Genomic DNA, 15,630 nt, shown 5'->3' with positions numbered 1-15,630 from the left:
TATTTTGTATCCTATTAAACAATGATGAGGTAAGTAATAAGGCCTCAGCAGCATGAATAAGTATCGTCACCACCATTTTCTGTTTTGTACATTGTTTTTATGGAGTTACTAAAAGCATCTTTATGTACTATATGTAACAATTTTCACTAGGTGACGACTACAACTAATGGATTTCAAGAAAAGCATCTTTGTGAACAAATCCATGGGAAATTTTTACTTTAGTGATAATATTTGACCTATTTTTTATTTTCCTTTTTTTTACTAAGAAACATGGATGGCATAGTGTTAGCCACAAGGTCAGCAGTTGAAATCCAGGAGCAACTCCTGGGAGAAAGATGAGACTGTCTGCTCCTGTAAACATTTACAGCCTATATAAAGTCACTATTAATGAGAATTGGCTCTGTGGCATTGGATTTTGGTTTTCTTTTAATTCGTGATAGTTTAAATGTAAAATAATAAATCAGCATCATATAATATTAAAAATCATCACTATGAATCTTTTTAAAAATCATTTTACTAGGGGCTCCTACAACTTTTATTATAATCTATACATACGTCAATTGTGTAAAGCACATTTGTATATTCATTGCCCTCATCATTCTCAAAATATTTGTTCTCCAATTAAGCCCCTGGCATCAGCTCCTCATTTTTCCCCTCCCTCCCCCCTCCCCCCCCAAACACTTGATAATTTATGAATTATTATTTTATCATATCTTGGACTGTCTGACGTCTCTCCCTTCACCCACTTTTCTGCTGCCCGTCCCCCAGGGAGGAGGTTATATGTAGATCCTTGTAATTGGTTCCCCCTTTCCACTCCTCCCTCCCTCCACCCTTCCAGTGTCGCCACTTGCACTACTGGTCCTGAAGGGATCATCCACCCTGGACTCCCTGTGTTTCCATTTCCCGTCTGGACTGTTTATCCTCTGGTCTAACCAGATTAGTAAGGTAGAATTGGGATCATGTTAGTGTGGGGAAAGGAAGCATTTAGGAACTAGAGGGAAGTTGTATGTTTCATTGTTGCTTCACTGCATGCACCCTGACTGGCTCATCTGCTCCCCAGGACCCATTGCCTACAGATGGGCTTTGGGTCTATACTCCGCACTCCCCCTCATTCACAATGATATGATTTTTTGTTCTGATACCTGATCCCTCCACACCTCATGATCACACTGGCTGGTGTGCTTCTTCCATGTGGGCTTTGTTTCTTCAGAGCTAGTTGGCCACTTGTTTACCTTTAAGCCCTTAAGACCCAGACACTATTTCTTTTGATAGCCGGGCATCATCAGCTTTCTTTGCCACATTTGCTTATGCACCCGCTTTGTCTTCAGCGATTGTGTCTGGAAGGTGAACATCATGGAATGCCAGTTTAATAAAACAAAGTATTCTTGCATTGAGGGAGTACTTGAGTGGAGGCCAATGTCCATCTGCTACCTTAATACTACATTTATACATATATGCACATTCATCTATTTCCACATTCTCATAAGTAAATATATTTACATATGTACATGCCTGTACATGTACATATGTACATGCCCTTTACCTCCTAGCTCTTTTATTTATTTCCTTTTACTTTCCTCTTCTCCCACTATCATGTTCAGCTTCATTAGGGTTTCAGTAATTCCTTTCGGTTACATTGCCCTTGGTCACACCCTCTTGAATATGTTCATCTTGTAATTGCTATCTATCCTCAAATTCTTCTATTTTAAAGGAAGAGTTTTTTGTCTTATTAATTTAAAAAATGATCAACTACTTTAAATAATGTGATTCTCTAGAATATTTTTGTGAACTTCTGAGGGTTCATAAATGACCTTTTTGAAATTTTGGCTTAAAACAAAGAGAAACGGGAATTGGGAATATAGAAATTTAAAGTCAAATTTGTGGCCACATTTTTCAAGTACATAAAAATCAAAAATCACATAAAATGCATATATTTACTTATCTTTCTCTTTTCTAACCCAATTTTCTTATTTATTTTTATATTGTGCCATATACAGTGTATTTCATGCCTCCTCAAAGCCTCATTGGAATTAGGTAGAATCTATTGGTAAATATTAATATTTACATAGAATTTATTCACTTATTTCTAAGTTTAGCAAACTTATATTTATATTCTAGGAAGCCTGATACTCTACGTAAAGTTCTATTGTGTAGTATGATTTTACTTTAACATTGACCTTCATTTGAAACCTTAAAATTAATATTCAAATTTTTAAAAAGAATTATTCGAATGTTTTCCAGCTGTTAATTGGATATGAAAATGGTACTGTAGTATTCTGGGATTTGAAATCTAAAAGGGCAGAACTGAGAGTTTATTATGATGAGGTAAGTGACGTCTATTAAAATACTTTAAAACAGTATTGTGACTCTGTGCCTATTTTCTATCTTTAAGATTTGTAATTTTTAAACTTTTTTTGGTTATTGGATAACTGCCCTATTCTGACTCAATGTCTTTCACTTTCTTTCAATATTTGCCAAAATTCCAAATCTGGGACTGTGCCTCGGTTGACTATTTCTGGGCTCTGGTTGGCATTTTTTATTCTTTGGTGTCTATTCATCTCCACTGTATCCCTAAATTTGTCTCAATTCCTTTTTCATCTTTTAAGCTCTATGCTTATCTTTTACCTCATTGGTCTTAAGTTTCTAAAGACTCTATTCATAACTTCTTTTGAAAATCTGTTCCCTGTGATAGAAAAAGTTAAGTATTCAGTTTGAAAAGTCTTATCTTCTAATAGTTGCTTTGTTAGAATAAAAATTTTGTAAAAAGTAATATTTAATAATACATGTCAATTAGATCTTTAAATATATGTAATTGAGATTTGGTTGTTTTCATTGAGTGGAAACAATGAGGTATCATTTGTCAAGAAATAATCTCTGTGATAGCATATCAGTTCAGAGATTAATTATATCCCTCTTCATAAGAGGCTAATGTGAAAACAGTGAGGCTGGAAGCTGTGGAAATAAACATGGTTACTTGTGCCCTCAACTATATTTAAAAATGATAGGTTTATATGGCAAGAATATAAAAGCATTTAAGGCAGCACTGATACAAAGAGGGGCAAAAAACAAAAGTTAAACGCAAACAAGCAAACAATACATTTATTTTCTAACACTTCCTAAGGAAAAGAATGAAAATATCACCAAATGTAACCCGGGGATACTTTGTGTACTCCTTTCTGGCCCTTAATAGTAATTTTTTAAGTGTTGGTGCTTAAATATAAGACTTCAGCTAGCTAATAAATTCTGTAATTCATTTCTTAGTGATTCTGAAAAACTAAGGTATTCCTGCATATGCAAGATAGTTATCATATTGGTAAAGAGTTCAAAAGTGAAGGATTGAGTAGCTAAATAATTTTATTATAACGGGTAAAAAATAATCTGGCAAGTGATGTTTTTGAACATATTCATAAAGAAACAAAGTTCTAGCTATTACTTTATTTTTGATAAATTTACAAAGCATAAAGATGGAGAATCGAGAGTTTCCTCTCTCTCAATACCAGAAACTACATGAGAATTCAAATAAAATGTGAGTGCTTAGCAACATGAACTAAGAGTAAGCCATTGAAAAGAAAATCCAGTGGGAAATGATGAACCAGCAAGTGTTCCTGCTGGCTAAAGAAGCAGGGAAAACCTTTAACCTTTGAAAATGAGTAAAAGTAATTTTGCAATGAAATATTTAAATAAAGATTAATAATGGTTAACATTAGCCTTTTTATGTTTTATTGGCACTTTATCCATATGTCATACAATTCAATAGTTCAATCTTATCAAGAAGAGTTGGTTTATATTACTCTTTAGAATAGTTCAATATACCTACCTTATACAAAATTTAAGTTAAATATTAATTTAATATTATTAAATTATTAAAATTTAAAATAATATGATACATATGCACTGTATTTTAGACAAATAATTGGTGCATTACATGGTTTTTAGCAAGCTATGCAACTTAGTTACATGTTAGTTTCTTATGTGTATTATTCAGATTATGTGTATACGTGTCATCTACATGGGTACCTTATTTGTGAAAACACATTATATGTGCATACATCTATTATCTATCTACTTAATGCATAATTATCTATCCAACCATTATAGCAGATATATTAACTATACTTCACATTATCGCAAGATATTTCAAACTGTCAACACTTTATATCTAGACAACATTCCATATACTTACCTCATAAGTCAACAATGATTTCTTCATTATTATGCATTATAATACCTCCTTACTCTTAAAGTTTCTCACTACCCCTATGGCTTTACATCAGCCTCTCCTTAAAATAGTTTCTTCCCTGTCTATTTTGACTTCATTGTCTATTTCTTCTTTCTTAATCACTGGTAATTTTCTTAGCTCTTCTTGTAATTACAGACATTCTTCAGGGTTTTATGTCTTCAATCTTTCACCTATCTTCCATTTCAAATATTTTCTTTATGCCACAGATTTTTAAGTTTCTATAATTCTTATATTTACTGGGTTCCTGAGCGCTAGGCCCAAGCATCTAACAGTCTCTTAGATGAATTCAAGTAAAATTCCCAATTGGCATTGTATTTTGTTTTTAAAGATGTAATCCTCTTTGCATATTCTATTTTTTAGTTTTAAAATTCTAATTAGTTAATTTGATTTAGAATTCTTAGAGTCATACTTGATTGTTCTTCATATATCATCTGCTTCCTGTTTTATAACAGTCTTGATTCTGCCTTTTGTTTTCTCTCAGTTATTGCTTCTCTTTTTTCATCCCTTCTTTCAGTGCCCTAATAACGATTGTTATCCTTTGCCTGGGCCACTCAAAGAGACTTTTAACTAGTCAAGATTCCTGTGACACCTTTGTTGTTGTTGTTGTTGTTATGCTTCAAGTCAGTTTGAGTCAGAAATCCTTCATACAACAGAAACCCTGCCCAGTCCTATACCATCCTCAAAATTGTTATGTTTAAGCCCATTGTTGCAGCCATTGGTATCACTATATCTCCTCAAAGGTCTTTTAATACTGACTCTGTACTTGGTCCCTCCTGATACTATGTCCAAAGTATATATGATGAAGTCTTCATCCTCACTTCTAAGGAGCATTCTGGTTGTACTTCCTCCAAGATATTTGTTTGTTTTGGCAGTCCAAGGTAGTCAATATTATTCACCCATATCATAATTCAAATGCATCAATTCTTCTTTGGTCTTATTTATTGCCTAGCATTCACATGCATATGAGACAATCAAAATGACTATGGTTTGGGTCAGGTTCACCTTAATCCTCAAAGTGACATTGTGGTAGTTACAGAATCTCATGTCAATTTGAGGATTATTAAGAGTGAAAGGGTGGAGTCTAGCCTGTCAATCAGGTCACAGCCTGATGATGCTTCCTTGTGGGTATGACCATCTCATGAGGATTCTGGGAACTTCCTCCCTTTCTCCTGGGAGGCACCAGGCCACAGATGCTCTTTGCTTCACCTTCCTGTTGAAGAGCCACACTCAGAGAGCTGGAGGAGCCAGCGCTGAGATGCTTCCACTGTTATTGGATCTACAAGACTTTACACCCACCAGCCTGTGGATCTCCTTGCATTCAACATCATTGTACATTCTGAGTCAGTCTGAAGAGGAATTTATGGACTATTATTGGACACATGGGTTAATATCAGACTCATGGACTTGATTTGGACTGGGCTGGGATGTTTTCTCAATTTACAATTACTCTTTGATATAAAGCTCTCTTTGATACACATATGTTTCTGGATTTGTTTCTCTAGTCAACCTAGCCTAACACAGACATCTTTGTTCTATAGCACTTTAAAGAGGTCTTTTATATTTGATTTCTTTATTGCTGCCTCTATGAGCACTTTGAATCCAAAATATATATTTGGATTCAAAATATTCAACTTCAACATTTTCTCCACTTATCATGATGTTGTCTATTTGCCAAAGTATATAGTTTTCTTTGAGTTGCACTCCATATTTGAGTTGCCTGTTATCTTTGATATTCATTAGCAAAGTACTTCACATCCTCCTCAATTTCAGCAAAACAAGATCGTGTCATATACACATGGTAAATTGACAATGAGCCTTTCTTTCCTCCGGATACAGTGTTCTTCTCAGCATACAAATTGAGTGAGTATGGTGAAAGGATACAACCCTAACACATACCATTCCTAATTTTTAAACCATGTAGTAGGCTGTTTCTTGGTCTTTACATAGCAGATTAGTTTCTGTAGCCTTTTATAAGCTGCATGTAATATGATCTGTGTCAGAAAAAATCAAACTATATGTTAAAGTGTAATTACTGTAATAATTTTGTGTCTGAACTTTTCCCTTCAGAATAATTAAAATATATATATATCTGCTTCTTTTTATTTGTTATTTTATTAGGCTATTCATTCCATTGATTGGCATCATGAGGGCAAACAGTTCATGTGCAGCCATTCAGATGGCAGCTTGACTTTATGGAACCTCAAAAGTCCAACTCGCCCTTTCCAGACCACAATTCCACATGGTAAGATACATACTTTCAAAAGAAAAAATATTGGACATACAGTGGTGGCTTGACTTGAAGTAAGAATGATAATAGTATGTTTCGTAGGGAGAGGTGCTAGGATATGGTTTATACCTCTTTGAGATTCCCACATTGCGTCCCAAACTTTCTGTATTTCTTTTATTCATACTTCTTAACTTTCTCACTTCCTAAGCTGTGCTTATTACATAAATCTCTTCTCAAAAGAAAAAAAAAGAATGCTTAATGTACTTGTGCAAATGATATAATACAGGAAATCTTGTCAGTTTTTAGGTTTGAGAAGCAAATGAGAGAATGGGGCTATAAAAGGTTCATTTTCAGGCCTAAGTCATGTACTGTGTTAAGGCTTGCTGTTTTCTGCTTCTCCCATTTTTTTTTCCATATCTACAATTTGCTTCCATTAAATGTAAGAATGATCCTTTGTTTTGCTTTTAATTGATGCTATTTATATTGTTACCTTTTATATTGAAAAGGGGTCGGGGAGGATTCATACTGGATGGCTACCTAACTGGGCAGGATTAAAAATTCTATTATGTATATCCATAATGTATATGGCCTAATTATTTTAGAAAATATTGATGACTATCTATGTTTTCTATTTAGCTTACATTGTAGGTTTAGTATAAAAAATAGCAAGTTAAAAATCTAACAATTGGGTTAGGGAGCTTATATCAAGTGCTCAAGTAGAAAATGTTTTAGAAATGATGGTGGCAACATATGTACAAATATGCTTGATTCAATTGATGTATGGAATGTTATAAGAGCTATAAGAGCCCCTAATAAAATGATATTTTTAAGTCTCACAATTAATCAAATACATATTTTATAGTTCCTGAGAATTTATAATAGTGTCACATCTAGACAATAGTGATGTGCTTTCTGTATTAGGTGCCTTATAGAGCATACAGTTTCTCAAAATCATTCCACATTGTGCTGATCTTCCATTTGTTTTACTATATGTGCTTGCTCCATCTATACATTGTTACATTTTAACCTAGAAGCTTTGTTTCCAGGTTTATACTTGGAGATGCTTTATTTAAAGATTACCATTCAGAAAAGCTAAAATAGATATTTGGTAAACATGTTAGTATTAACTCCTTTTGTCTATGGTGGGTTTGTTTCCCTTAAAATTGTACATCTATGTTTTTATGATTTATAATATGATTTATTTATAAACCTTTTTATTTCCATCTATAACAATCAGTTAGTAGAAACATTCTTTTTAACTATATTGGACATTTAATATGCCATGTTTTAGTGTATTTATAGTATATCCACATCAGTACCTGTGTATATCACAATATAACAATTAAAACTACAGGTGCTTCTTCATGACCTGGTTAAACAAGCCCTAGTGACTTTGAGAATAGAAAAATCCATTGTGTTATATATTTCCATTTTGGGGGCTTACTTTGTTCCCTGTCTTACTTTTTAGGTTAAACAATGACTTATTTTTCAGCCATTTTTATTTTCTAAAGTAATTTACTCTAAGTACCACTTTGCTATAAAACAAGAAACAAACTCAGTGCCAAGGAATCAGTCCTGGCTCCTAGCAACTTTATAGGACTGAGTTAGAACTAAGCATTTGGAGTTTTGAGACTTGAAATCTTTAAGAGCTTAGACAGTCTCTTCTTTGCGTTTCAGAGTGCTGGTGAGTTTGAACCGTTGACCCTGTAGTTACAGCTGATTTTTTAGCCCACTAAACCACTAGGGCTAAGTACCATTTTAGCTATATCCTATAATTTAGGAACATTTAGTTTTTCACTAATGTCAGTTTAATTTCTAATTCTTATTTTTTCTTCTTTGACTGATTAGTAATTTAGACATAAGCCCACTGCCATAAAGTTGATGCCAACTCATAAAGAGCCTATATGATTGGGTAGAACTGCCCCTGTGAGTTTCCAAGACTGTTTACTAGTGTAGAAAGACCGGTCTTTCTCCCACAGAGCTGACTTTCTGGATTGCAACCCAACGATTGATAGTATTCATCATATCCTCTTGATTTCACTGATGTTTGCCTTAACCTCCCTGCCAACTAATTAATTCTGAATCATAGCAACCCTATAGGTAAGAGTAGAACTGCTCCCTTGATTTCTGAGACTGTAAATCATTACGGGAGCAGATGATAGCTTCATGTTTCTTCTGCAAAACAGCTGGTGGGTTTGAATCGCTAATCTTGTAGTTAGTAATCCATTGTTCAACCGGTGCTTATATGTAATGTATGTCCCTTGTAAATATACCCAGTTGAGTCTTTCTTTTGTATTCATGCATATAAAAGTCCTGGTGATCTACTTTTCCAAAATTAATCCCTGAAAACATTATGGAGCACAGTTCTACTCTGACCCATGTGGGATTGCCATAAATCGGAATACACTCCACTGCAAGTGGTTTAGATTTGGCTTTATATTTGCCTCTCAGATGGAGTGTTCAGTTCATTGTACTTCCCTGTTGATTAAGGTCTACAACTTTGTTTTCTGCTGGTCACATCACTCTCTGTCCTTTCTCCCCCTCCCTTTTCTTTATTTTGGATTGTTTTAATATTTTATTAGAATTTTCTACTTTATGGTCACTTATTTTTATTTTATTAAATATAGTTATATTTATCTTACATGATCAGATACTTTAATTATTTGTTCTAGGGATTCCAATATACTTAATTTTTCACAGTCTATTGGTGCTTATATTATAAAATTCCCCACAAAATGTATAAACCTTAAATCATATATAGGTCTTTTTACCTTCTCTCACTGTGTTTTATGCTATAGTTCTTATGTGTATTACATCTACATACATTGTAAACCCTACAAGACAATTTATAATCGTTGCTTTAAATAACTATGTAATTTTTAAGTAAGAGAAAAAAAGTCCTTTTTATTTTCCCTCATAGTTTCACTTCTAGAAATGATTTGTTTCTGATGATAAAAGAGCATCATATAACAGTTCTTATAGTAAAATTCTGGTGGAAAGAAATTTTTTATATATCACTTTTTGGTTTTAATTCTTGAATTTTTAAAATTAATTGTTGACCTCTGTGTTGACAGATTTTTGTTTTGTTTTCGAAGATGTTATTACCTGGTCTTCTAAACTCCATCAGTTATGAAAGCAAAATCTGTGGGACTTCAAGTTTACTTCTTCATTGTAGAATATCAATATATGGGCTAATTTCAAAATTTTATCTTTATTGTTGACTTTTATTATTTGACTATGAAATACTTCACTTAATTTCTTTAAATTTATCCAGTTTAGAGTTTTATTAACACCTTAAATATAGACATTTATATGTTTCATAAAATTGAAGAAGTCTTCAACCATTATTTTAAAAATGAATTTCTCACTGCTTTCTTTCTAGGACACAGCTACTAGTCTGTCAAATTTCTGATATTTCAGATTGGCTAAATTCTATTGATTTATTATCAATTTCACTGCTTGTTTCCTCTACCATCGAAGTATTAAGCACACAATGTATCTTTAAGTTTTATTATTGAGCTCATAAATTATTTTATTATCTCAAATAATTTTTCTATTGGCTACTTTTTATATTTCTGTTTCTCTGTTGAAATTTCTGCTTTTCATTCATTATGAGTATATTTCCTTGTGCCTAATTGAGCTTGGTTATAATAACTGATTTAACTCTTTGTCCTATAATGCCAACATCTGCTCACCTCAGAATGGGTCTCTGTTCACAACTCTGCCTCACATTTTCCCATTTCTAACAATTTAGACTGTATCTTGATTATTGTTAAAGTAATGTAACTTCTTTAAAATATAGTTTTGCTGCCCCCTGAACTAGAAATCTCTAATGAAGTATTTCTTCATTATTTTTATACTCAAACGACAGGTTTGATATAAAACTTGTATTCTTAAGTAGTGATGGGCTGACAGGGTGTTGTCCATAACTATTGTAGCTGGATCAATATCTTTTCACTTGAGCTATGCCCTCTGATGGTATTGCCTTTGTAAAGTGGTTTCTGCAAGAAATTATCTATTCAGTATAAATTGTTATGGCTTTAATTATATATTCTTGCATCACAATGCCCTCCTCAGAACACACACATAATCTTTAATCATATCTATAACAATACTTAATAGAAAAATTGTTACATTGTATTACTCAGAAATAGAAAAAGAGGATGTCCACATTACCACTATTATTTGGCATGTTCTTGAGAATATGAGTAAATATATAGAGACTTGAAAAATAAATATGATATGTAAAGTTTATAAAGATAATTTAAATTATAATTAATTTAGGTAATATAATTGCACATGTGAAAAACAAAAATTACTTAGAAAAATGTTGATAAGAGAATTCTGTTTACAAAACAAAATATAATGAATAGAATATTTTCAACAACCACACTCACAAAATAGCCATAAACCTGAAATAAATGTGCAGTATTATTTATTTCTAGGTATATAAAATAAGGATAAGAAAAAACAATCCTATGGGTTCATAAAAATGTACATAGGTATACAATATTGTAACTATGCTAATCCACCACATATTAATCTATATATTATCAATAATTATCAATACACCTTTACATATTTAATCAATTTCAGACTGAAGACTTAGAATTCTTCAACTTTTGCATCACTAACCTTTATGATTGGTGCATAAATTTTAATTAACGTTATATTGAATGGATTACCTTGTAGGCAGATCAATATAATCCTATCAAAAACAGCATTGTACTTCAGGATCTTAAAATGTCCTTTTTGACAATCATTTATTGCCATTCTTCTTGATTGTATCATTCCATGCATAGTATGCCATAAGATTTTCTGATTCAAAATGTCCAGTATTAGTTCATTTCAGCTCACTAGCACCCTGGATATCTATCTTTATGAATTCCCTTTCATTTTTGATGACTTTATTCTCATACTTCATACATTCCAAGTTCTGATTACTAGAAGGTCTTGACAGTTGTTTCCTTCCATTTTGTGTTGTTCTTCAACAAATGAAGATCCCCAAGGCTTTACTCTCACATGCTTCACTCTACAATTCTGTGGGCAGTGACTATGGAGAAGTTCAATATCTCAAGGATCGATTTGAAACATTAAACACTAATTACAGAAGATCTGATGAACTGTGAGAGGATATCAAGAACATCATTTATGAAGAAAGAAAAAGCTATTAAAAAGAAAGAAAAGATAAAGTGGATTTCAGAAGAAATTCACTTTTAATTGTAGAGTAGCTATAAGTTATAATTAATGAGTTAATAAAATAACTAATATACAATTCATTTGCAGTAATTATATAATTCAGTATAATTCACTCATTTGAGTACACAATTTGGTGAATTTTAGTATATTCAAATTTATGTAAATTTATGTAATTATCAACAAAATTTAATTTTAGAATACCTTTATTATCCAAAACAAAAATCCCATATTTATAAACAATCATTCCCCATCCCAGCTCCAATAGCCCCAGGTAACTAATAATCTTTCTTTCTCTATATAAATGCTTATCCTGGGCATTTAATATAAGTAGACTTGAATAATATGATATGTAGTCATTTGGGCCTTGTTGTTGGTTAAGTATGACTCATGATGAAACCATATGTTCAGATAGAACTGTTTCATCAGATTTTCAGGAACAGATTGGCAGAGTTATCTTCTGAGGCCCCTCTGTATGGGTGTGAACCTTCAATCTTGTTTCTAGTGTCAAGTGCTTAATTATTTTTTCACTTCCCATGTTTTCCAACTCATCTTCCTTGTAGCATGCATCAATATTTCTTTGTCATTTCTGAATAATATTCTATTATATAGATAATGCTATATTTTATTTATCTGTTGAGGGCCATTTTTGTTGTTTATTTTAATGTGTGTCTTTAATTAGAGTATAAATTTAAATAATTTTATTGGCATATAATTGAATCATACAGTTCAATAATTCAATCATATTAAAAAGAGTTTTGATGCCCCTTCATAAAGTTACCAATTCACTCTAGGTATATAATCGAAGAAATATATCCATCCAAAAATTATAAACAAATGTCCATAGTAACATTATTCATAATAGCCAATACATGGAAATGATAAAAGTGGCCATCAACTTCTCAAGCAGAAAGGTGTAGAGTGCCTGCTTTGTGTCCATGAATCATATATCACATTTTATATGTGCACCTCAAAACTCACTTCAACAGAGGAAACATCTCATCTGGGGTCAGTTTTTCAGCATGTGGGGAGAAGGAAAGGGCTGTACAATTGTTACCATAGAATATTTTGCTGAGGCCACTACAAATCAACAGACACTCCTACAAGAGTGATAAGCAAACCTTACAGGAAATTCATTCAGGAAGGGGAGAGGGCCGCATACAGGTGTCAGAGAAGGCAATTTCTGTTGGTGAGTAAACGGAAGGGGAAACCTCCTATCAAGAAAAAAATGCTTAACAGTACTTACATGGAACCCAAAGGGAAAATATGGTCTGTACTAGGTTCCTAATTGAACCTTTTGACCTAGTTGCTAACACAGCCCTTGATTAGCCAGGTAGTGCACTATGAACTATTGGGTTATGTTTGTTTGTTGTTTGTTTTAATGTGTGTCTTTCATTAGAATTTAACTTAACTTATATCTTAAAAGTTTTATTGGAAAAAAACATTTTATTCACATATAATTGACACATCATACAATTTCAATAATTCATTCACATTAAAAAGAGTTGTACAATTGTCTCCACAATCAATTTTAGAACATTTTCTTCTTTCTTGTACTCATATCAGCACCCCATTTTCCTGCCAGGTCCCACAAGAAACCATCAATGCAGTCACCATCTCTATAGTTTTACCTATCTGGATTTCATATACAGAAAAACATACCAAAAAATACAAAGAACACAAAGTACAATCCACTCTATTCTGCTGAGAGCAAGGCTATTCACATTACTGGTCTATGGTCAGAGAGGATTCACTGGAGCTTTAATTCTGCAAATGGATTTGGAGCTCTCCCTGTCATCCATATCCTTCTGTAAACTAGATGTTCGCAATTTAAGCTCATACCATTCCCTCCTTAAGATTTGTTGTTCTTGTGGTTAAGTGTCTTTGAGTCAATACTGACCCATAGTGACCCTCCATACCTCAACAAGAACTAAACAGTGCACAGACCTGCACCATCCTTACAACTGTTCCTATTCCTGAGCCCATTGTTGCAGCCACTATGTCCATCATCTTGTTGAGGGCCTTCCCCCTTTTTGCTGCTCTTCCACTTTGCCAAACATGATGTCCTTCTCCAGGGACTGGTTTCTCCTGACAGCATGCCCAAAATATGTAAGACTTGCCACCCTTGCTTCTAAGGAGCACTCTGGCATACTTCTTATAAGACAAATTTGTTAGTCCTTTAGCCATTTCCTTTTGGGCCATGGTACTTTCAATATTCTTCTCCAAAACCACAATTCATATACTGATTTTTCTTCAGTGTTCCTTATTTAATGTCCAAACTTCACACAAACCTTCATATTTGGATTTTGTTATTTATAATTCTTGGATAACACAAGTTGATGTACATCTTCTGTGTGGGCTTAGTTGATACTTCACTTAAATGGCTTATTTTTTTAAAGACAAACTTTTAAGATCCCAGAGGCTATTCTTCCTGATAGCCATGCTCCACATAGTTTCTTCACCACACTTTGATATATCACCCATATCTTCAGTGATATCTTTATGAAGGTAAGCATCAAGCAAGGCCATGTCATAAGTAGTAATTTTTTTTGATTGGGGCTGATATTAACCATGAGTCCCAATCCATTAATATATCTATAGTTTACATATGTTTCTGGTTCACTTTAGAGACATCACTATTATTTTATGTTGAGAACATTATCAGCCATCCCCTTGGGTTAGAAGTTACTTCTATTGACAGTGACATTAGGCTAACTAATGGTGTACACTTTAAAACACTGTTGTGGAAAGGGAATTATGCAAGTATAGACTGGCTATGAACCACAAGACCTGAAATTTTGACTTGTACAGATTAAACTCTTGAGTGACTGTACACTTTACATAAACACTGGGGGTTGATGGTAGGGCAAAACTTTTGAATGGATAACCTTCATTCAAAAGGACAGAATCATGTTTTCCAGATTAATACAAACATAATAAATCAAGGAAGGCATTAAGATAGTAAACATATGATAGTTATAGGTCACCATTCATTGGGTACCTTCAGGGCAACCGATCCGCACTAAAGTCCAACAGTTGGCAGTTCTATAACCTTGAAACTTCAGTCATTTGGTTCTGATACATTTGGGAGTTTCAGCATTAAGACAAGAGTCACAGGCTAGTTTGAGATCAAACCCAGTTCACTTTGTGGGGTTTCCACATCAAGTCCTTATGGTGTTGCTTATGAAGGATGTTGTAAGCTTAGAAAGAACAGAGTCTAAAGTCCCAATGGATTGTACCTTCAAAAATTTATGGAAATTTCCATTATGTTTTAGTTCTATTTTACACAAACTTTTTGAAGCCCTCTATATTGGTAATCATTCTGGAAAACTGTTAAGCAATGATTATAAAATTTTACATTTCTATGAGTAATGTATTAGGCTCCCAGGTTCTTGTCCTTCAAGCTTTTTTTTTTTCAAAATCATTTTGTTGGGAACCAATAAGATATCATATACTCCCATAGTTCAATCACATCAAGCAGCATTGTCCAATGGCTACTACAATCAGTTTCAAAATATTCTTTTCCTTCATGAACTACCCATGAACATCTCTTCATGAACATCAACTGCCCGTTATGTACCCCATCTCCACTGTAACCCCCAGGAACCTTTATTTTACTTGCCGTTTCTATAGGTTCATCAATCCTGGGTTTCATCTCCTGAAAAACAGAGAAATATATAACAAAAATTCAATAGGGCTGTAACTCTTTACAGAATGAGAAAGCCCTGTCTCTCCTAAAGATCAGTTGGTGGCTTGAGTACCCCAGAAATATGTTGTCTATTAATAAAACTGTACTTTGCTCCACAAAAGTACAGTTTTTCTAAGTTGGTGTAAGACTCAGCAATGTAGTTGGCTATTTAAATCTCTTACTGTTTGTTACTTGTTATTTAAGAATTACCTATATTTAAAGCATTAAATGTTTTGAAATTAATATCAGTTAACAGCTACATATACAAAATTATTTCAA

The 15,630-nt window shown here is 33.2% G+C and overlaps 1 protein-coding gene across 2 annotated transcripts in view; it reads left to right on the top strand.

Moving 5' to 3' along the window:
- The window catches only part of STXBP5L (syntaxin binding protein 5L), a 361,575-nt gene that overhangs the window by 142,764 nt on the left and 203,181 nt on the right, over positions 1-15,630 (top strand). For both annotated transcript variants that reach the window (XM_075555662.1, XM_075555661.1), the window contains exons 7-8: positions 2,242-2,325; positions 6,359-6,482. In XM_075555662.1, the coding sequence (XP_075411777.1) occupies positions 2,242-2,325; positions 6,359-6,482 (208 nt within the window). The remainder of the gene's footprint in view (positions 1-2,241; positions 2,326-6,358; positions 6,483-15,630) is intronic.

The sequence above is a fragment of the Tenrec ecaudatus genome, chromosome 8, assembly GCF_050624435.1.
Source record: "Tenrec ecaudatus isolate mTenEca1 chromosome 8, mTenEca1.hap1, whole genome shotgun sequence".
Classification (NCBI taxonomy): domain Eukaryota; kingdom Metazoa; phylum Chordata; class Mammalia; order Afrosoricida; family Tenrecidae; genus Tenrec; species Tenrec ecaudatus.
Note: the sequence above shows the minus strand (reverse complement) of the source record. Positions and strands in the feature narration are given on the sequence as shown.